A 22909-nucleotide genomic window follows, 5' to 3' on the forward strand; every position below is an offset into this window, starting at 1 on the left:
TCCGACCTTCACTTTGTTTTCATGATTAAACCCCTCACCACTACACACATAATAAACAGATAGCCCCTAAAGCAGAACTGGAAGATATTTTGAATTAGTTTTAAAGACACAATGCCTTTTATACAATTTTCATTACCGGACATCACACAGTGAAAAAGGCCAATGGTGGAAAATGAAACATTACCATCGAAGCTGCAATCATGTTGGTGTGTGGAACCAGACGATGAAGAGTTTAGAAGGTTGTAATTATTTTAACAGCAATAGTTATAATTTAACGATGTTAGTTATAATCAGTCATGCCGCAAACCTGATCTTCATCACCAAAATGTGAATTGGGGTTTTGAAAACTTTTTTAAAAAAAGTAAAATATAAAAATAAAAACTGCAAGGAACTTCAATGCACTTTCCAACATTTATTAGTTACAATATCTTTACAAGGAAAGCTAAGGCAAATGTCTAGTTAAGTTATGATAACCCCCCAAAAAATATTTATCACAACTCCGATCACCGAAATCCATTTTGAATCTGTCAAACTGGACCTCGTCGAAATGTCCTCCAAAAGAAAAAGAAAAATGCATTTATTATAACTACCCATCTAAAAAGGAGCATCAACTGCCTCGACATTTAAAAACTCACCATTTCGGAGGAACGTGTCGTCTCTGCTTAATTCCAAGTGTCAAAACAGTCGGAGTCAAGGAAATACTGCTGTACAAAAAGCTGCCACTTTATTTCTTAGCTCAAAATAATACATTTAAATTGTACATTCCGTTTGCAGATAGTGCAAAGAATGATGCACATCTCCTGTCATTTTTTTTTTTCTTCAAATTTGACCTGCAGTTCAGGCAGTTACAGCAAGGGTACACAAATACTGATCGGTGCTACAATAAACCAGGTTTAACTGCAACAGGCTCCAAAGGTTAGCACAACAAACATTATTTTTAGCATTAAAGAAAGTTACCACTACAAAATAATTTGCTGTAATGATCTTCTAATTTATCTTTATCGTCTTTTTTTTTTTCACATGATTTAAAAAAAAAAGAGAACATATGTTAATAGTACCATGCGACGTTAAAGCCGTTCCAATTAACTTCCTATGACAGCGGAACTCTGACAACACTTCAACTAACATCCAATACTGTGCTTTAGGCAGGAAAAAGCTTACATGAGGTGTGTGCGTGGAAATGTGTTGTGGTCGATACTATTCCGAATCCAAAAAGGCAGCCATTTTGTGATGTTTCAGAAGAGAAAAAAAAAAAAAAAAAATAGGCAAATAAAGTTTTGCTCTGGTTCCAAATACCGAAGCAGCTGTATGCAAACAACAATCTGTCTATACATATAGTGTTACTGGCATAAAATCTTCACAATAGACAGTCAATGTCAATAGATTAGTACTTCACACCAGGAATGAACTCCTTCGCATATGGATTCAATGTGCTTTGAACCTGAAAAATAGGATGATAAAAGAAATGTGAAATAAAAAATGCATGATAAAGTCATCACGAGGCGTAAAACGTTGGATGGATAGAATTACATTTGCTGTCAAGCAATAAGTCATAAATTAACCACAATGCCAAATTAACCATAATAAGTTTATAGCTAGGCCTCAGTTTTCGAATCGAAGGATCGGCAATGCTTACCACTGGTATGGAGAACGAGGAGTGGGCATAACCATTGGCCTCTGTCATGCTCAGGCCAGCAAGTTGCTGCTCCATGTCAGCCAGAGGTTGAAGAGGAAGGTCTCGTTCTGGAATGAACCACTCACGCTCCTCCTCGTCCAGCATCTCTTGAAAGCAACGCTCCAAGAACTCTTCCTCGCACAACTCTCGTTCCACCTGTGTGACATACACATCATGTTGGAAGTGGGGGGCAGCACATTCCCATATGAGCAACACAGCTCATGAAGCAGGGATTATGGGTTTAAAACCCAGGCATATGGATTCAATGTGCTTTGAACCTGAAAAATAGGATGATAAAAGAAATGTGAAATAAAAAATGCACGATAAAGTCATCACGAGGCGTAAAACGTTGGATGGATAGAATTACATTTGCTGTCAAGCAATAAGTCATAAATTAACCACAATGCCAAATTAACCATAATTAACCATAATAAGTTTATAGCTAGGCCTCAGTTTGGCAAGATTGGCAAATTTGGCAAGACATTCCTAAGAATGTCTTTGGAATTCAAATAAAAGTATATTGTCTCATGTCTTGAACTGACTTGTGATGTGTTTTAAAAGCTGCTGCAGAAGCTTTAAACTATGTACATATTGGGAGCAGGATGGCCAACTTGATGGCATTATGTCGTGATGCAGCGATGGTGGCTTCGTGCAGGTGCATCTGGATATTGTTGCTGGCACCTTGGTATGACAATCGATACATCAGCAACATGGGTTTTAGTTTTTATTGATTGCAGCTAATACAAAGCTTGTATTTTAATACAAAATCAACATACGAAATCAACCATTGAGAGAGGGTCTTGCTGGACAGTGCCAGCAGGAGTTTGAGTGGACTTTATTTGTCTCGCCCGAAAGGTGGTGTGCACACACACACTCCGGAAAAATAACAACTAAAGGAAATGCCTCCAGTGATATTTCATGAAGAAAAAAAATAAACCAACTTTGCCAAGCAAAAATGCCAAACTTTAAAAGCTCAGGCCCAGATGTAATTGCAAACTTTTGGTTAAAGCAAATAGATGGTCTTCAGTCACTACACTCAAGCATTCTAGTCCATGAGCTAGAGGGGCCCACCTAGCACCCCCACCCCCCACCCCCCCCCTCCCCCGGTTAAAGTTAAAGGCCGCCAGTCAGCCAAACAGTTCAATCTTGGTTTCATCAGACCACACACAGAGTCTTGTTTCTCACAGTCTGAGAGTCCCTTAGGTGCTTTTTTGCAAACTAAAAGCGGCTTTTATGTGTCTTTCACTGAGGAGAGGCTTCCGTCTGGCCACTATACCATAAAGCCCAGATCGGTGGAGTGTTGCAGTGATGGTTGTCCTTCTGGAAGTTTCTCCCATCTCCACACAGGATCTCTGGGGCTCAGCCAGAGTGACCATCGGGTTCTTGGTCACCTCTCTTACCAAGGCCCTTCTCCCCCGATTGCTCAGTTTGGCCGGGCGGCCAGCTCTAGGAAGAGTCCTGGTTGTTCCAAACTTCTTCCATTTAAGAATTATGGAGGCCACTGTGCTCTTGGGAACCTTCAATGCAGCAGAATTTTTCTTTTAGGCTTCCCCAGATCTGTGCCTCGACACAATCCTGTCTCTGAGCTCTGCAAGCAGTTCCTTCGACCTCATGGCTTGGTTTTTGCTCTGATACACATCGTCAGCTGTGAGACCTTACATAGACAGGCGTGTGCCTTTCCAAATCATGTCCAATCAATTGAATTTACCACAGGTGGACTCCAATCAAGGTGTAGAAACATCTCATAGATGATCAAGAGAAATGGGAGGCACCTGAGCTAAATTTCAAGCGTCATAGCAAAGGGTATGAATACTTATGTCAAAGTGATATTTCAGTTTTTTCTTTTCAATAAATTTGCAAAACTTTCTAAAATCCTATTTTCTCTTTGTCATTATGGGGTATTGAGTGTAGATTGATAAGAGAAAAAATGAATTTAAACGATTTCAGCATAAGGCTGCAACATAACAAAATGTGAAAAAGTGAAGGGGTCTGAATCCTTTCTGAATGCACTGTAGTTAAAGGCCGCCAGTCAACCATCTTTGGTTTGATAAAAAAACAAAATCTTCTGCTTATGTATACCATCGTGTATAACCATCATAACATCCAAAATAACCAATATACCATCATAACAATATAACAATATATACATAACAGAAAAACCAATATACCATCATAACAGAGGAAATAGCAAATTTCAGTCTCTCAAAATCCCAATTTATCTACTGAGTCCCAATTTATCGCATGTTAACATATAATTTCTCAAACAGTACATTTAAAAGTTTCAAAAAAATATAGTTACGTTGATTGGTTGGGAGGGGGGGGGGCATGCTAGGTGGGCCCCTCTAACTCATGGACTATTCAGCAAACTTATCCAAGGGGAGGGGAACTTGGATGAGTGGCTGACAGTAGGTAACACCTTCCTCATCCCAAAGTCTGAAGAGACCCAACTACCTCAAGTATAGACCAATAACCTGTCTGCCAACAACATACAAACTCCTGACGGGAATCATCCCAGAAATTATATACCATCACCTAACATAAGAAGGAGGCCTGGAGGCAGAACAGAAGGGATGTAAAAAGAGGATGCTATGGAACGATAGACCACCTCCTACTAAACAAGGCCATACTCAAAAATTGCAATACAAGAAGAACAAAATCATCTACAGCATGGCTAGACGACAAAAAAAAGATGTTGATAGTGTCCCACATTCATGGATGATACAATGCATGCAATTGTACAAGATCAACCCCAAAATAATCAAACTGAGAAAGAAAGCAATGGAGCTTTGAAATACCACATTGATATTTCAGCACACGGAAAGATCAAAATACCAGGATTGAAGACATGTCGGGGAATCTTCCAGGCAGACAGCCTTTCACGCCTCCCGTTTTGCCTGGCCCTGGACCTCCTGAGCAAACTCATTAATGACCAAGGACATGGACACACCCTGACATCAAATAAGAGAAAGTCAAAAGAGACAAAAGGTGACACATCTACTTTGCATTGCTCTGAATTGCTTTGCTCTTTGCTTTGCTCGTTGCATCAAACGATTAGTGAAATCCAAATTAGTGAAACAGTACTCCGATGACATTCAAATATAATTTGGCCTGGATAAGTTTGCCAAGTGCACATTCATACAAGGTAGACCAACAAAAACAACAATATAAAATTGACACAAATACAACAATACAGAAGCGAGACAACAAAGCATCATAAAAATAATAATAATAATAATAATAAAGGAGTCTTATATAGCCCCATCAAGCAGAGTAAACGACCCTCATGGCACTTTACATTATCATGCGAACGCACACACACCGCACACACATACAAAATACCTCGGAGTAGAAGAGGGCCACCAAATATGTCACAAACAAATGCACAAAACAAATACCAAAGAAAACCTGTGTAGGTCAAGGCTGATCCTGAAAACATACTCATCTCCAAAGAACAAAATCAAGGCCATAAACCAACTCTCAATACCAGTATTCCAATACAGCTGCAGAATAATGAACTGGCCACAATCAGAAATCAATAAACTGGATATCAAAACAAGGAAACTCCTCACCATCCACAAAATGTTTTACAAAAATCAATGCATCCTGAGAATGTACCTGCTGAGACGAGAAGGAGATAGTGGCCTGATATAGCCTAACCAAGTACACAGAATGACAACTATATGATTGGCCGAATATGTAAAAAGTGCAACACAATACCAAATCCAATTTGTAAGCAAACACAAAGAGAACAAGCATTACGCCTAGGTCCCCCGTCAGGGAAGTGATGTGAGTTGACAAAATGGAAGACGCAGAAAACATGCTATGATATATTTCGCTCACAAGGTTCAGACATACATAGAGGCAGCCATCTTGAATTTTGACGTGGCGACCCAATTTTCAATAGCGTTCTTCCTTATGCCTAGATACACCCACACACCAGATTAGAAGTTGGTACTTCGCTTATTTTTCAAGATATTCCGCTCACGAGGTTCAGACATACATGGCAGCGGCCATCTTGGATTTTGACGTGGCAACCCAATTTTCAATAGCGTTCTTCCTTATGCCTAGATACACCCACACACCAGATTAGAAGTTAGTAGTTCGTTTATTTTTCAAGATATTCTGCTCACAAGGTTCAGACAATGATTTCAAACTTGGTACATGGTTTCCTCATGATAAGTTACAGATAAAGTTCGAATTTCACGACGTTTCGATCATTTTTGACAAAGTTATGGCACTTTGAACTTTGGGAATTCTGATAATTCTGATGATCCTTAACTCGGTGCCATTTTAAGTTTTAATTTCCTTTAAAAACCAATTTCTCTGCAATAATTGGACCGATTGAGATCAAATTTTCACAATAGGAGGGACTCCGTCTGTAGAATATTTTAATGGTAATTATGACGTCACAGGTCACGTGGTTCGGCCGCCATATTGTTTTTCATTAAAACACGAAAACCCCTTTTTCTCTGCAACGGCTGAACAGATCGAGGCCAAACTTTGCAGGCACAATCGCATACCCATGACGAACAAAGTCAGCGAGCATGACGTCATGCATCACGTGGTTTCAGAGTTATGACGTTTTTAAGCATGAGCCTTTAAAACCGAGCTCCTACCTCATTTTTGATGCAATCGAGGGGAAACTTCAAAAGATCTGTTCAGCATGTCAATCTACTAAAATGTCCTTTTGGAATTTGCGATAGGGCGTGTGGTTTGGCAGAAATCGTTACAACAACATGCATTTTAAGGCCATTTTCCCTGCGAGAGCGGGGGTTAGTCTTGCGGTCCCCATGACAATCTTCTCCATTTTGCCCTATTTTCTGCATCTCTCCTTGTTAACCCCCTTGCCCGCATTTCTTCTTCCACCATCTTTAGCCACGTCTTTCTCGGTCTTCCCCGTCCTCTACTTCCTTCTACATTAATTTCCATCACTCTTCTCAACCAGTCACTTTCATCCTTCCTCAACACATGACCAAACCATCTCAACCTGTTCCTCTTCACAACATCAATCACAGGCAATATTCCCATCATCTTTCGCAATCCATCATTTGTCTTCCTCTCTCTCAACGATACTCCGCACATCCATCAAACCATTCGCATTTCCACCCTTTCCAGCCTTCGTTGCTGCTCTACGTTCATTACCCATGTCTCGCTCCCATAAATCATAACACTTCTCACACATGCAGCATACACCTTTCCCTTCAGCTTCAGCGACCCTCCCCTCCTCATCAGCACGCCACTCAGTTCCCGAAACTTCTTCCATGCACATCTCACTCGAGCAACCGTTGCCAAGTCTGATCCACCTTCTCCATTCAGCATGTCTCCGAGGTAGCAAAATGTTTTCACACCTTCCAGCTTCACGCCGTCTCCAAGATCCAACTCAACATTTCCTCCATCTGCAGCTCCCTCTGTGCACACCTTACATTTGAATGTAGCTGCCACACTGGTAAATGACCCTCTCAGACCACTACATTTTTGATGAACCCACTCAGCGCACATTGTACATTGAATGGAGTTCACTCCGACACCCTTCCTGCACACAGCACACGGCCACTTCCCAGTTCTTTCCACCTCACCACATGCTTTACCACTTGCCATCACCTTCGTCTTTCCGATATTCACCTTCAGACCTTTTGTCTCCATACATTCCTTCCACTTGTTCATCTTTTCCTTCAGTCCATCCATACTTTCCGCAATCAACACCAGATCATCTGCATACAACAACTCCCACGGTAAACCCTCCTTTACGTTCTGAGCCAGCACCTCCATCACAGCTACAAATAGTAATGGACTTAGTACGGACCCCTGATTCACTCCCACCTTCACCTCAAACTCACCACTGTTCCCGTCCTTCGTCCTTACAGCTGTGCGCGCTCTTTTGTACATTGCCATCACTACTCTGATCAACCATTCCTCCACTCCTAACTTCCTCAATGCCCATGTCAATACTTTGCATGGAACCCTATCGAATGCTTTCTCCAGATCAACAAACCCAAAAAACAACTTCTTCCTCTTCTCCATGTACTTCTCCTGCAACTGCCTCACAATGAAAAGCGTGTCTGTCGTTCCTCTTCCTGGCATAAATCCAAACTGCATTTCGTCGATCTTCACTTTCTTCCTTATCCTCCTCCCCAACACCCTTTCCAATACCTTCATTCCATGCTCCAATAACTTTATCGCTCGGTACGAGCCACACTCCAGAGGGTCACCTTTCCACTTGTATAGAGGGACGAGGGTACTCAGTTCCCAATCCACTGGAATGCGGCCTTCTTTCACCACCAGATTACAGATCTCTGTCAATCTCTTCACACCCCAACTTCCTGCAGCCTTCAACATATCTCCCACAACTCGGGTTGGCCCTCCGGCTTTTCCACTCTTCATTGCTTTTATCGCTTCCTCAACTTCCTTCTCAGTTATCTTCTCTGCCGGTCCTAAAACTGGGTTACTCTCTATGTTGCCATCCCATTCATTCTCTGTATTCAACAGCATTTCCATATATCTTTTCCATCTTCCTTTAATTCCATCTGGGTCGACAACAATTTGTCCCACTTCATCCTTCAAGCAACTCACCCCCATCACATCACACCTCTCTTTCGCTATCTGCTTTGCAATCCTGAATACTGCTTTCTGACCCTCTTCCGAATCCAAGCGTTCTCCGAACATTTTCCTCCATGCCTCCTGCACCTTTGCTACCTCTTTCTTTGCAGCCTTCCTGGCTGCCTTATAACTTTCATGCTCTGCTGTTTCTGCTCCCGTACCCTTCGCCTTCTGCCACTCCTTGAACTTCTTCCTCTTCTCGTCAATCCTCTTTCCAACTTCATCATCCCACCACCATGTTTCCGAGTGCCTCGGTGGTCCTTTTGTCCATCCTCATACCTCACCAACGGCTCCCAACAGACTAGCTTTCATTGACATACAACCACTTTCAAGCCCAACCACATCATCCTCTACCCTACTCAGCCTCTCTTTTAATGCCTCCCTTACTGCCACCTCTTTCAACCTCCACACCTTCATTCTCGGTTGGTACTTCACCCGCCGAGCTCTCCTCGCACCTTTCACCCTTATGTCACAGACAACCAAGTGGTGCTGTGAAACAGCCTCCTCCCCCGGGATCACCTTTGTGTCCCGGAGGTGCCCCCTATCTCGCCTACGCACCATCAGGTAGTCAACGGTTGTCGTCGACCCACCTGACGTGTATGTAACAAGCTTATTATCCTCTTTCTAGAACTGAGTATTACAAATCAACAAAACAGCTCCATCAGCAAACTCCAAAATCCTTTCACCTTCTCCATTTCTCACACCATATCCGAAACCCCCATGAACTCCCTCAAAACCATCCATACTCCTTCCCACATGTCCATTCAGGTCTCCTCCCACCACAACAACTTCCTCATCTTTCACGTTTTCCATCAGCTTCTCTATCGCACACCAGAACTGGTCCTTCTCTTCATCGCTTCGACCAACCTGCGGAGCATATCCCGAGATGACGTTCACCAAGAGCTTTCCAATCATCATTTTCACCATCATCAACCTATCACTCACTCTAGTCACACTCACCACACTGTCTACAAACTCCTCAGAAAACAGGACACCAACACCATTCACGCCCTCCAGGCACCCTTGCCACACAAACTTGTATTTCTGTCCCTGCCTACCCTTCACCATTCTCACACCACTTCCCTTCCATCTAGTCTCCTGCACACAACATATGTCCACTCTTCTTCTGACCAATACTTCCACCACTTCTCTTGATCTCCCTGATCTCTTGGCAGAAATCGTTAATTAAACGAAAATATTTTTTTTTTAAGGATATCTCTTGTTTATTCTAGAGTTCTCCTCAAGCAGCACCTCGCGCCCTCAGCCTCGTCTCGCAAATGTCAACAGCGTGACACAGCACGCGCTTTCGGGAGGGACGGAGCCAAGCCGAGCAACATATATATATATACACATCCATCATTGATCGTGAACCGGAAAATATCATAAATTACTGATATTTAGCGACTCGAAAGGTTCTTTATCAACAACTTATTTTCTCGTGCTTCTGCTGACCTGTCTGCAAGGTGTATAAATCGAAGTCCTGAGTGTGAATCACAGGTGAGCCCGTCCTGAGGTAATTAGCGATTGGGAATGATTCAGAACCTGTGGATAAATAACCCTTGGTAATTTCCCCAACAGTTTTCCGGACGACAGACTGCCGGTATGGGACATGTATTGCAGCGCAATACTCAGAATGCTTGTTTTTCAAGATATTTCATTCACAGGGTTGACATATATATGGTGGCGGCAATCTTGGATTTTGACGTGGTGACCCAATTTTCAATAGGGTTCTTCCTTATGCCTAGATACACCCACACACCAGATTAGAAGTTGGTACTTCGCTTATTTTTCAAGATATTCTGCTCACAAGGTTCAGACATACATGGCGGCGGCCATCTTGGATTTTGACGTGGCGACCCAATTTTCAATCGGCTTCTTCCTTATGCCTAGATACACCCACACACCAGATTATAAGTTGGTACTTCACTTATTTTTCAAGATATTTCGCTCACAAGGTTCAGACATATATATGGTGGCGGCCATATTGTATTTTGACGTGGCGACCCAATTTTCAATAGCGTTCTTCCTTATGCCTAGATACATCCACACACCAGATTAGAAGTTGATACTTCGCTTATTTTTCAAGATATTCCGCTCACAAGGTTCAGACATACATGGCGGCGGCCATCTTGGATTTTGACGTGGGTTGCACCCACACACCAAATTTGAATGCGGTCCTTCGCTTACGCACGCACGTACGCACGCATGCACGCATGGACGGACGGACGGACGGACACACGGACGGAGGGGAAAACCATCGTCCCCCTTTCGCTCCGCGGTGCGACGGGGGACAACAAACCAGAGAAGGTATCTCTAACCCACCTAAGAAAAACTTTCCAAAGACAGGTGTGAATGGAAGATGTCACAAGACACAGAAACAAAGACAACAGCCACAAAAACTGCAAAAAAGAAAGAAAAATATAAAACGAAACATCAACAGACACACACAGACAACTGGGAAAACGATAAAAAAGCAGTAAGGTATAAAAAAAACAAGACCGAAATTCTAACAGTGGCATATCCGGGCTTGTTTGATACTTTAGTTGAAGAGGATAGTGTGACCTGGGTGGAGATACCATTAGCAAATGATGTAAGTATTAAATTATTTTGAAGTACTCCAAGTTTCTAAGCTGTCTGTCACCATGGAAGTGAAGAGATTGCATTGAGACACTGGTTTATAACCCTGCGATTGTGAAGGAAAAAGCAGGGTTAGGCGTTCAGTTGCATACGTGTGGCGTACATACGTGTGGTGTACATACGTGTGATGTACATACGTGTGGCATGCATGTATGCATTTTAAAAATTCATTTTCTCGGCAACCGTTGGTCTGATCGACACAAAATTTTACCATCGGAGCGCCTCCGCCTGTATAATTTTTTTAATCATAATTATGACATCATAGGTCAAATGGTATGGACACCATCTTGGAAAAAATTGACATTGAAAAAATGTTGTATTTGTGCGCTTCCCCTTCTCTCCCCATCTTGTCTACCGCTCCCTCTTTTTATATATTTTGTTTGTCTGTTTGATTATTATTATTTTTTTGTGACAAATGTTAGCTCTTTCACCAGCCTCGATTCTGCATACAAAAAAAAAAAAAAAAAAAACCCACCTCGATCTCCAAAATCGCTCCATGGAAACAATTGAAACATGGTGCTTTGTCGAGTACTCCCCATGGGGAACACGCATTCTGAGTATTGCACTGCAATACATGTCCCATACCGGCAGTCTGTCGTCCGGAAAACTGTTGGGGAAATTACCAAGGGTTATTTATCCACAGGTTCTGAATCGTTCCCAATCGCTAATTACCTCAGGACGGGCTCACCTGTGATTCGCACTCGGGACTTCGATTTATACACCTCGCAGACAGGTCAGCAGAAGCACGAGAAAATACGTTGTTGATAAAGAACCTTTCGAGTCGCTAAATATCAGCAATTTATTATATTTTCCGGTTCACGATCAATGATCGATGTGTATATATATATATATATATATATATATATATATATATATATATATATATATATATATATATATATATATATATATATATATATATATATATATATATATGTTGCTCGGCTTGGCTCCGCCCCTCCCGAAAGCGCGCGCTGTGTCGCGCTTTTGATGTTCGCGAGAAGAGGCTGAGGGCGCGCGGTGCGGCTTGAGGAGAACTCTAGAATAAACAAAGTCCCATAACTTTGTCAAAAAGTAATCGAAACGTCGTGAAGTTCGAACTTGATCTGTAACTTATCATGAGGAAGCCATGTACCAAGTTTGAAATCATTAGCATTAAGTGTTTAGAAAAAAAGTCCGGAAAACTGTTCTTTGCGTGACGGACTGACAGACTGATGGACTGACGGACTGACGGACTGACGGAAGGACGGCGTGCAAACCTATAGTCCCCTCCGGTGTACACCGGTAGGGCACTAATAAGATGTGTTAATGATGATGTCATCGGTACCTTAATTATGAAGTAATGATTCGACAAGTACAACGCTTCATCTGATCAGTATGAATTTTTTTTTCTCTGCAATTGTTGGTCTGATTGACACTAAATTTTGACAACAGGAGCGCTTCTGCCTGTAGAATTTTAATGATAATTATGACGTGATCGGTCATGTGGTTACAGGCGCCATATCTGAAAAACTTCGCACCTCTATATCTCTGAAACCACTCCATTGGAAAAATTGAAACATAGCTCATTGTCAAGCACTCCCCATGGAGAACAAGCATTCTGAGTATTGCGCTGCAATACATGTCCCCTACCAAAGTTCAAAGTGCTATAACTTTGTCAAAAATGATCGAATATGCAAATTTATGCACGGTCGATGCTGGTTTTCAAACTTGATCTGAGGTATGCTGAGACACGTGTGTCACGCCTCGCCTCGTTGATAAGCCCGCAAGGTCGCTCCGTGGAGCGGCCTGCACGTATTGCACTGTGTGAATTATATAAATTATTACCAACTCACGGTCTGAGGTACTAGCGATTCAAGAGATATCCATTAAAAAAAAATATTTTCGTTTCATTAACGATATCTGCCAAACCACGTGCCCTATCGCAAATTCCAAAAGGACATTTTAGTCGACTGATATGCTGAACAGATCTGTGAAGTTTCCCCTCGATTGGATCAAAAATGAGGGAGGAGCTCGGTTTTAAAGGTTCATGCTTAAAAACGTCATAACTCTGAAACCATGTGATGCATGACGTCATGCTCGCTGACTTTTTTGTTCGTCATGGGTATGTGATTCTGCCTGAAAAGTTCGGCCTCGATCTGTTCAGCCGCTGCAGAGAAAAAGGGGTTTTCGTGTTTTCACAAAAAACAATATGGCGACCGAACCACGTGACCTGTGACGTCATAATTATCATTAAAATATTCTACAGACCGAGTCCATCATATGGTGAAAATTTGATCTCAATCGGTCCTATTATTGCAGAGACATTGGTTTTTAAAGGAAATTAAAACTTAAAATGGCACTGAGTTAAGGATCATCAGAATTATCAGAATTCCCAAAGTTCAAGGTGCCATAACTTTGTCAAAAATGATCGAAACGTCGTGAAGTTCGAACTTGACATGTAACTTATCATGAGGAAACCATGTGCCAAGTTCGAAATCATTAGCATTAAGGGTTTAGAAAAAAAAGTCCGGAAAACTGTTCTTTGCGTGACGGACTGACGGACAGAGGGAGGGACGGCGGGCAAACCTATAGTCCCCTCCGGTGTACACCGGTAGGGGACTAATAAGATATGTTAATGATGATGTCATCATGCATTCATTATGAAGTCATAATTCGAAAAGTATAACGCTTCATCCAATCAGTATGAATTTTTTTTTCCCTGCCACTGTTGTGCTGATGGTGTTACGGATTTATGTGAATTACTATTCAGGTCTTTGCTTATTAATGTGTAGTCGATTAAAGGTTGTTGTGATTAAAGGGTCAGGAGCCCTTCTGGGGAAAAGGAGACCGGAAACGGAGGAAGAAAAGACACGAGGTCCGGGAGAAGCGGCGATTCTCTTCTTCTTCCTCGCCCAGCGCCGAGAAGAGCGGTATCGATATTGAGCAGCGTGGGGAACGCTGCGTTTGAAAGCCCGTCTGGCGAGAGGAGTTACCTGGACGTGTAATTACCCATTTACACGTCAAGTCGCCGGGGGTTCGTGCACGGAACCAAGCGTCCAGCACAGTTCGCCTCACCGTCTACAAGGACGCGTACGGGTCGCACCTTGGGCCTCGCGCGCGTTGCAAGCCGCGCTTGGTTTTGCCCCGTTGCTTGGCAAGGAGGTGTGCGCTGCAGCAGCTGTCCCCGGTACGAGACGTGCACGTTGGGAGCACGTCCGCCCGGGGTTCGTTCAACCGCCCGGGTGCGGAGAAGAGAGACATTGTGAGGGACAGTGACCCCAAGTGGTCGTGAGTGGGGACAGGGGGGGACACATATGTAAGATGGCCATCTTTGTAATATTGATTGTGGATTGTTGATGGTTGTTGATTGCTCGGGGAATATATTATTGATTACTCCGGATCCTTGGTGTGGGGTTTCTTATTGACTGAAATTCATATTGATTGCGTTACGAAAGCGTATAAATCATAGATCTTTCTGGCGGAGTTCCTCTCACGGTCCGGGGGTCCCCGAGACCAGGTAGTCACCGGGAGAACCACGTAACAGAATTGGGGGCTCGTCCAAATTACAATTTGCGGATTCGCAATTGGGTCTACGTCCGGGATCTATAAAATTTTCTAAATTTTAGTCCGGGAAAGAATTCCCAAGAGTGGGAACTTTTCCAACGTTCCCAAAATTGTTTTGCTCGGTCGACAAAACAACAACAACAAAAAATAATAATAATAATAACAATAGCAATAATAGTAAGACTGTTGCTTTTCTTTGTGGTAAAGTCTTGGGTGAAGGTTAACAGGTGTTAACGATAGTCACCATGGCGTTTGTTGCACAGAACTTTGCGGTAACACCTAGTGAGGCACAGTTCCGAGCGTTACTAAAAGCGGACCTCTTGAAATTGGCCAAACATTTTAACTTGGAGGTCCGAACTAATTTGAGGAAGGCAGAGTTGCAGACCACGGTGATACAGTCTATGGTGGGATTAGGAACATGGGACGAGTTAGCCTGGGAGTGGCTACCCGAAGAACCAGAAGACGTTGAGCTCCGGAAACTGGAGTTGCAATTACGGAGCCAGGAACGGATCAAAGAAGAGGAAAGGAAAGCAGAAGAGAGGAGAGAAGAGAAACAAGTAGAGGAAAGGAGAGTGGAACGAGAACTCCAGGAAAGGTTAAAAGAAGAAGAAAGGAAAGCAGAAAAGGAAAGAGCAGAAGAAGAAAGGAAAGCAGAAGAGAGGAGAGAAGAGAAACAAGCAGAGGAAAGGAGAGTGGAACGAGAACTCCAGGAAAGGTTAGAAGGGAGAAAAGCAGAGGAGAGGAGAGCTGCCAGGGAACTCGAAGCAGAGGAGAGAAAAGCCGAAAGGGAGTTGAAGGAACGTGATCTGGCGCTTCAGCAAGAGATTAAATTCAAGGAGCTGGATTTAATGAGAGAACGGGGAGAGGTACCACCCTTGCTGACGGGGTTGACACCTAGCCAGAACACCTGGGAGGTGGGCAGACATGTGAGGCTGGTTCCACCCTTCAGTGAAAAGGAAGTCACTCAATTTTTTCCACACTTTGAGAAAGTGGCTCGACAGTTAAACTGGCCGGAGGAGGCCTGGACCATACTAGTGCAAAGTGTGCTGGTGGGTAAAGCTCAAGAGATTTATTCGGCGCTACCAATGGACCAATGTGCAGATTATGAGGTATTGAAGAAGCACATCCTCAAAGCCTATGAGTTGGTTCCGGAAGCTTACCGGCAAAAATTCAGGAATGCCAGGAAGAGGGAGAGTGAGACCCATGTGGAGTTTGCTAGAGTGAAAGAAAATATGTTTGATCGGTGGTGTGAGTCAAAAGGAGTCGGGAACGACTTCGAAGCATTGCGTGACCTGATGCTGGTGGAGGAATTTCAACAGTGTGTCCACGAGGACATCAAAGTGTACCTGCAGGAAAAGAAAGTACCGAAGTTGTGGGACGCAGCCACCATGGCAGATGATTATGCCTTAACACACCGGATAGGGGTCCACGAACCTAACTCCTCGCCTAGATCTCCGCAGGGGAGGTGTGGAACAGCAGGTGCAGAGAACGACAATACATGGCGGCGGCCTCGAGATGATTATGGGGACAACGCTGATACCCGAACTGTTCTAAATCAGGGGGCTACGGGCCCAAGACAAACTTATTTTTCGGGGGGCCCGAGGCAGACCACGAGTTTTTCCTCCGGGTCTACTTGCGCTTTTTGCAAGAAACCTGGACACTTGATGTCCAGTTGTTACCTCATGAAAAGGGAAAACCCAGAGCGGAGTCCGACTATTACCACTCCGAATGCGATGGCAAGCGTAAGAAATCGCCCACAGAAGAGTTACCAACCATTTATTTATGAGGGGTTGGTCTCACTCAAGGGAGACTTGACTAACCCAAGACTGGTTAGGGTTTTGAGGGACACAGGAGCCCATCAATCCTTAATGCTTGAAGGCATTTTGCCATTGTCAAAGAGTACCGCAACTGGTGATAGTGTTCGGTTACAAGGGATCGGTGGCTGTGTTAGTGCCCCACTTCATGTCATCCATTTGGAATCCGATTTGGTGTCAGGACCGGTCACCGTCGGTTTACAAGCCACGCTTCCTGTAGAGGGAGTATCTGTGATTATCGGGAATGAGTTGGCCGGGGGGCAAATTTATGGTAACCCGAGGGTGGGTAAAGAGCCCCGCAGGGGAAATAACACCACCCCCGCTCGGGATGGCAACAAAAGTTCCAAGTTATTTGTAGGGGGACTGAACTTCAACACAGAGGAAGAAGTTCTGACCTCTGTCTTCAACAGATATGGGCCGCTGGTGGAAGTGCGGGTGGTAAAAGACAGGGAAACGCAACGGTCAAGAGGGTTCGGCTTTGTCACGTTTGCAAGCACAAGAGACGCCAGAGAGGCAGAGAAGAATTGGAATGGTAAGGATTTGGAGGGTCGGACCATAACAGTAGGGAAGGCATTTCGTAGACGTCGAGAGGTCTACAGAAGAGGACAACTTGGCGGTAGTTTTGGGGTTGGCAGCAGCCGATATTACTATGGAGGCTCCCAGAGTTACGGCACCTCCCGAAAGAATGAATGTCAGAGCACTGGCCGAGAAGGAGACCGCCAGTCAGGTAACGGCTGGGACAAGGGGTCCCACCGTAACTGTTAGGAGTCTGGAGAAGTTGAAGCACTATATACGGTGGAGCCGCCGAGCCGGGGCTCCTACACGGACTAACCGTGAACGCCACATTCTTAAAGGCGTCCAGGTAGGGAACTTTCCTGCACGGACTAACCGTGGACACTACGTTCTTAAAGGCGTCCATGTAATGAACTTTCCTCCCCGGACTAACCGTGAACTCCACATTCCTTAAGGCGTCCCTGTAGGGAATACTCAGCTGGGCCTCCCGAAAAAGTGCTATCGAGAGGTTTAACTTTGGGGCTTTGGTCACCACCTCTTAACTGTCATTCAAGAGAAACTAGAAGTGGTTGACGCTTGGTCCAGAGTGAATTAATCTAGGGGTTTTGGTGAAATTTTGTTGCTTTATTTTTAAGTGATAATTGTGCCCGGGGGGAACTGATGATTTGGGGGTGTGAGTTATCTGGTTTGTTTATCCAAGTTGGCCGGTAAAGAAAGTTTTCGCTGGGTTCAAACTTTCTTTCTTGAAGGGGGGGAGTGTTACGGATTTATGTGAATTACTATTCAGGTCTTTGCTTATTAATGTGTAGTCGATTAAAGGTTGTTGTGATTAAAGGGTCAGGAGCCCTTCTGGGGAAAAGGAGACCGGAAACGGAAGAAGAAAAGACACGAGGTCCGGGAGAAGCGGCGATTCTCTTCTTCTTCCACGCCCAGCGCCGAGAAGAGCGGTATCGATATTGAGCAGCATGGGGAACGCTGCGTTTGAAAGCCCGTCTGGCGAGAGGAGTTACCTGGACGTGTAATTACCCATTTACACGTCAAGTCGCCGGGGGTTCGTGCACGGAACCAAGCGTCCGGCACAGTTCGCCTCACCGTCTACAAGGACGCGTACGGGTCGCACCTTGGGCCTCGCGCGCGTTGCAAGCCGCGCTTGGTTTTGCCCCGTTGCTTGGCAAGGAGGTGTGCGCTGCAGCAGCTGTCCCCGGTATGAGACGTGCACGTTGGGAGCACGTCCGCCCGGGGTTCGTTCAACCGCCCAGGTGCGGAGAAGAGAGACATTGTGAGGGACAGTGACCCCAAGTGGTCGTGAGTGGGGACAGGGGGGGACACATATGTAAGATGGCCATCTTTGTAATATTGATTGTGGATTGTTGATGGTTGTTGATTGCTCGGGGAATATATTATTGATTACTCCGGATCCTTGGTGTGGGGTTTCTTATTGACTGAAATTCATATTGATTGCGTTACGAAAGCGTATAAATCATCGATCTTTCTGGCGGAGTTCCTCTCACGGTCCGGGGGTCCCCGAGACCAGGTAGTCACCGGGAGGACCATGTAACAATGGACACAAAATTTTCACCATAGGAGCGCCTCTTCCTGGAGAATATTGTAATGATAAATATGACATCATAAGTCACGTGGTACAGGCGCCATCTTGGAAAAACTGAAAAACGTTGCACCTCTATATCTCCGAAACCGCTTCATGGGAAAATTTAAACCTGGCTCCTTGTAATGAACTCCGGATGGTGTTGTTAACGATGACGTCACTGGTACCTTAATTATGATGTCATAATTCGACAGGGACATTGCTTCGTCTGATCATTTTGAAATTTCTTGTTTGAGAATGTAAATTTGTGATGTCGTTGCTCACATTGTGTGGCAGCCATATTGGATCAAAGAAAAAACACTTCAAAAACAGAAGAGTTGACTGTGCAGGGTAAGTATTCTATGAATACCATCTAGTTACCTCAGCCACCAAAGGTGGATGGAGGTTATGCTTTCACCCCTGTCTGTCCGTTTTTCCGTTTGTTTGTTTGTGAACAAGATATCTCAAAAATTTGTGGACAGATTTGGGCGAAGGTTGGCAGAGAGGTAGTGTATGTGACAAGGATGAAATGATTAGATTTTGGTGAACATTTGGATTCGGATCTGGCTAGTAGAATTTTTTAAATGATTCTTCACCATTGGGAGATTGGCCAAAAACGATACATAGCAGGATATCTCAAAAAGTTGTGGACGGATTTGGACAAAAATTGGTGGACAGGTTGGGTGTCTGACAAGGACTAATCGATTCAATTTTGGTGAAGATCTGAATATGGATTCGGATATGAGAATTATTTAATTGTTTAAGTGATTCTTCACCATTGGGAGATAGGGCCAAAAACGATATATAGCAGGATATCTCAAAAAGTTATGGATGGATTTAGATGAAACTTGTTTTCGACAGTTTGTGTGTGTGACAAAGAAGAATCGATTCAATTTTGGTGGAGATCCAGAACCGGATCCAGCTAGTATAATTTTTAAGTGATTCTTCACCATTGAGTGATATGGCCAACCAGGCGGAGGTATTCTCTCTACTGAGTGCCGTTCTAGTTCCATATGTTTCCAGTCAACAATGAACCATCCACCGCTTCAATCCAGTAACTTTGCAGTCACTACAAAGGGATTGCAGTGTTACAATTATATTTACTCTATGAACATTATTATTAACGTTATTATTATTATTATTATTATTACGAAGACGATGTTACTGTATTATTAAACCGAGGCCAATTCCTTACTCCCGCGTTAATTAGTACACCGCTTCTCATTGAGTCATCCATGAATCTCACACCGCTTCAATCCAGTAACTTTGCAGTCACGACAAAGGGATTGCAGTGTTATGATTATATTTACTATATTATTATTATTATTAATGTTATCTATATAATAATAGCGTAAGGACTCGACTTTGTTATCCCTTTTACGCCGCACCCAGTGACCCGATGCCCACGGCACAAATGGATTTACAATCTACGAACCGCGCTCTTTGTTTATCACGTACAGCCATACTCGAAAAATCTGAATTAGCCGACGTTGGGGCCCAAAAGCATCCGATTAACTGCCGATACGACGCCATCTTATGACGCCATCCTATTGGCGTCTGCTGGGCGAAGGCGAAGCAAGCCATCCGCTGATTGGACAGTCGAAGGCGACAGCAAGCCGTCCACTGAGTGGACGATCCCAGAGTGGTGCTAAGCCGATTCCTATTACGAATCCATTCATTTTTCAAAAGTATATCGTAGCGTTGTCATTTAAGTAGATTGCAATAAATACGTTGTTCATATACGCCCTCTTCATTCTCATCTTTCTTCCTAACTCTTACTCGGACAAGCAAATCCCCTATGCCATCCATAATGGTACACTCTATCCATACACCACATCCTCCCTTCCGTGGATGTTCCACGGGTTTCGGCTAGTTATTATTATTAATATTATGAAAACGAGGCTACTGTATTAAGAAACCTGGCCTAATTTGTCCGAGGCGGCCTGAATGTGAGGCATGAAGGCATGAAGCCTAAGGCCTGTGTCTACTGTGTCTTTGGAAGATCCGGAAAACCTATGATTTCGATATTTGATGGTCATTTTAACAAATTGAAAATGTAAAGGTAGAGCATGGCGATTGTGATATATGAGAGGTTTGACGGTATGTTCAGCTATACGATTCCAAATGCAGTAATCTATATACGATTCCAAGGCGGTAAAAATTATAGCACACACATGTAAGTAAGTTACGCATGACATTTGACCTTTTGCACCCAAAATATAATCAGTTAATCTTTGTTATGCAGTCCATACTTGCACCAAGGTTGGTTATGTCAAATTTGATTTTCATACATTTGGTGATGAAACCCCTTCAGTGGTTCATAAGTCGTCGTGGTAACAAAAAAAAAAAAACGATGAAGGACAGATGCACGGACGGATGGAGACAGACAGCACGAAAATGTGCCTCCGGTCACGGCTGTGTAAGCATTCAAATATGATTTTTTGCATAAATCATGTCTAGGGCATTTGTCATAAGTGAATGCAGCATCAGTTTAGGTGACTTGAAAAGTTAAAGTATCCTGTTTGCAGTTATGCAGTGGTCCTGGTGATGTGGAAGGAGAATATGAAAGAGTCTTTACTCTATAGGCTCTATGAAGGACTGATAAAGTAGTTGCAAGGACATAAACATTTTTTGAGATTCTGTTGTGGACTATGTGGCTTGGCTTGAAGATTATTAAAAAGCAAGCGAAAACCGTAATAAGAAAAGACAGATGATTTAACAATGTATCTTGAGCATCGCTGGGGTAGATAGATTACAAAAGATCTGAGAACCAGTACAGACTGACTCACTCAATGACTTGACTTGACACACAGCATCACTAAAATAGCTTTTTATGATGGGAAAGTGTGAGGCTAATAAGTTAAATTCCCACATCCAAATATAATATTGTCCTGTTCACCAGGATAAACACCGCTGGTGATGAATGGCCGATCGAGCTTTACACTCCGAGGCGTACATTCAAACTATGGCGGATCTTCTTTACACGTGAGGGAACGGAGAGTGACGAGGCTTATCTGTACGGGCGGAGGCGGCACGGGTGGTTTTCCGAACACGACAGATAAACGAGACAGGGCGAGGAATAAAAATGCAACAATACTGGGTTTCATAAAAGAAATGCAGGTAACAAAAAAATTCACAGTGAAATTTAATTCCTAATTGGGGAGCCCCATACGGCGTATACAACACAAGGTGAGAAATAAATGAAATTAATAAAATGTGTGTGGATTGTCTGCTTAGTACTCAGCTTTGAGCGGCCCTTGAACCCCGTTGGTCCTCAAACGTATCGACGAGTCCCTGCGCGAGAAAACACACCCTAAGCGCGAAGTCCGTTCTCCTGCCAGCCGCCGAACGTTAAGCGAGCAGGCCCTCGTTCCGTCCTCGTCCTACGCTCCACCAAGCACCGAGGTCTCCCAGGCGCACAAAGACGTCACGAAGCCAGTACCAATGAATCAGGGAAAGGATGCGTCCGCTCCTCCACACAGCCAGGAACAGAGCGAGTGCACGAATGCCACCGACAAGAGTGAGCATGAACTGCGACCGCACGCAACGAGAATCCAGCGCAAGAGAGAGAAAATGGCCATCCTCAGCCTTTTTCTTCCCCGGGCTTGAACGTCATCCGATGACGTTCGCACGTGCTACAATCAAAGAGTCCATCTTGCCTTGACCAATCATCACCTCTCGTCCGCCCCTACGATGACTCGGCTGGTGGTGTCATTGGCAGTGTGCAATGTCCAAATCCAGTGGCTTTATTTAATGTTTATAATTATGCGCCGATCGCTTGGCTGGTAGTGTGTATAGTGTAGTGTCGTAAGGAACAAGGGAAAAACCACAGAGGCAACTACACACAGGGAATTATTCCGTAAACCCTAACTAATTAACATTGCTCCACCCCTCGCCATGGAGACAAATATACGACCTTACGCGACATCCGACCTAACGGATTCCCTACTTAGTTACATGGAGGTTCTTCTTCTTCGTCGTGACGTTCAGAGCACACTACCCTACACAATCCTATCTGGCCAAAGGTATTTTATTGCCTACCTCCCCCTCCGCCCCCATAAACGTAACAATATCATGAGAAATACGTTGGTATGGACTTTTACTAATTAATTGTGAACTTGCAGGATATCTGACACATAAACAAACCTCCTTTATCAGAAGTATAAATATTATAAGTGTGGTCCTTGACAGCAATATGCAGATGCACAGACAGACAGGCTGAAGAGACTACACATGTTATTAAACAGGATTAATCATCCATAACTTGGTTTGGTCAAAATCCCATCACTGGTTCACAAGTTAGCGCAGGAACAATTTTTTTTACCTGAAGGGACCTCTGACCTTTTACCTCTCGACACCATAATGCAATTCATTTAACTTTTACATCATTATACATTAAATATTTGTACAAAGTTTGACTTAGTTCCCTTCAGCCGTCATTAAGTTTTTTTTTTTTTTTTTGTTTTTTTTTGTATACAAGATCGAGGCTCGTGAAAGAGCGAACATTAATCACACAGAAAGACAAACCGACACATAAAACAT

At 43.7% G+C, this 22909-nt stretch overlaps 1 protein-coding gene across 3 annotated transcripts in view; it reads right to left on the minus strand.

Annotated features, from left to right (window-relative positions):
- Positions 1-699: 699 nt before the first annotated feature.
- Positions 700-22909, minus strand: part of LOC137420931 (polyadenylate-binding protein-interacting protein 2B) — a 44942-nt gene continuing 22732 nt past the window's right edge. Inside the window, exons 2-5 of one of the 3 annotated variants that reach the window (XM_078772176.1) lie at positions 8451-8573; positions 4508-4623; positions 1637-1831; positions 700-1441 (exon numbers count right to left, since the gene is read on the minus strand). In XM_078772176.1, the coding sequence (XP_078628302.1) occupies positions 1385-1441; positions 1637-1831; positions 4508-4522 (267 nt within the window). In that variant the 5' untranslated portion in view covers positions 4523-4623; positions 8451-8573 and the 3' untranslated portion in view covers positions 700-1384. Of the gene's footprint in view, positions 1442-1636; positions 1832-4507; positions 6069-8450; positions 8574-11384; positions 11516-22909 lie in introns of those variants that run through there. The other 2 variants (XM_078772174.1, XM_078772175.1) reach the window with 2 other exon arrangements.

The sequence above is a fragment of the Myxine glutinosa genome, chromosome 2 (assembly GCF_964187855.1).
Source record: "Myxine glutinosa chromosome 2, kmMyxGlut1.1, whole genome shotgun sequence".
Classification (NCBI taxonomy): domain Eukaryota; kingdom Metazoa; phylum Chordata; class Myxini; order Myxiniformes; family Myxinidae; genus Myxine; species Myxine glutinosa.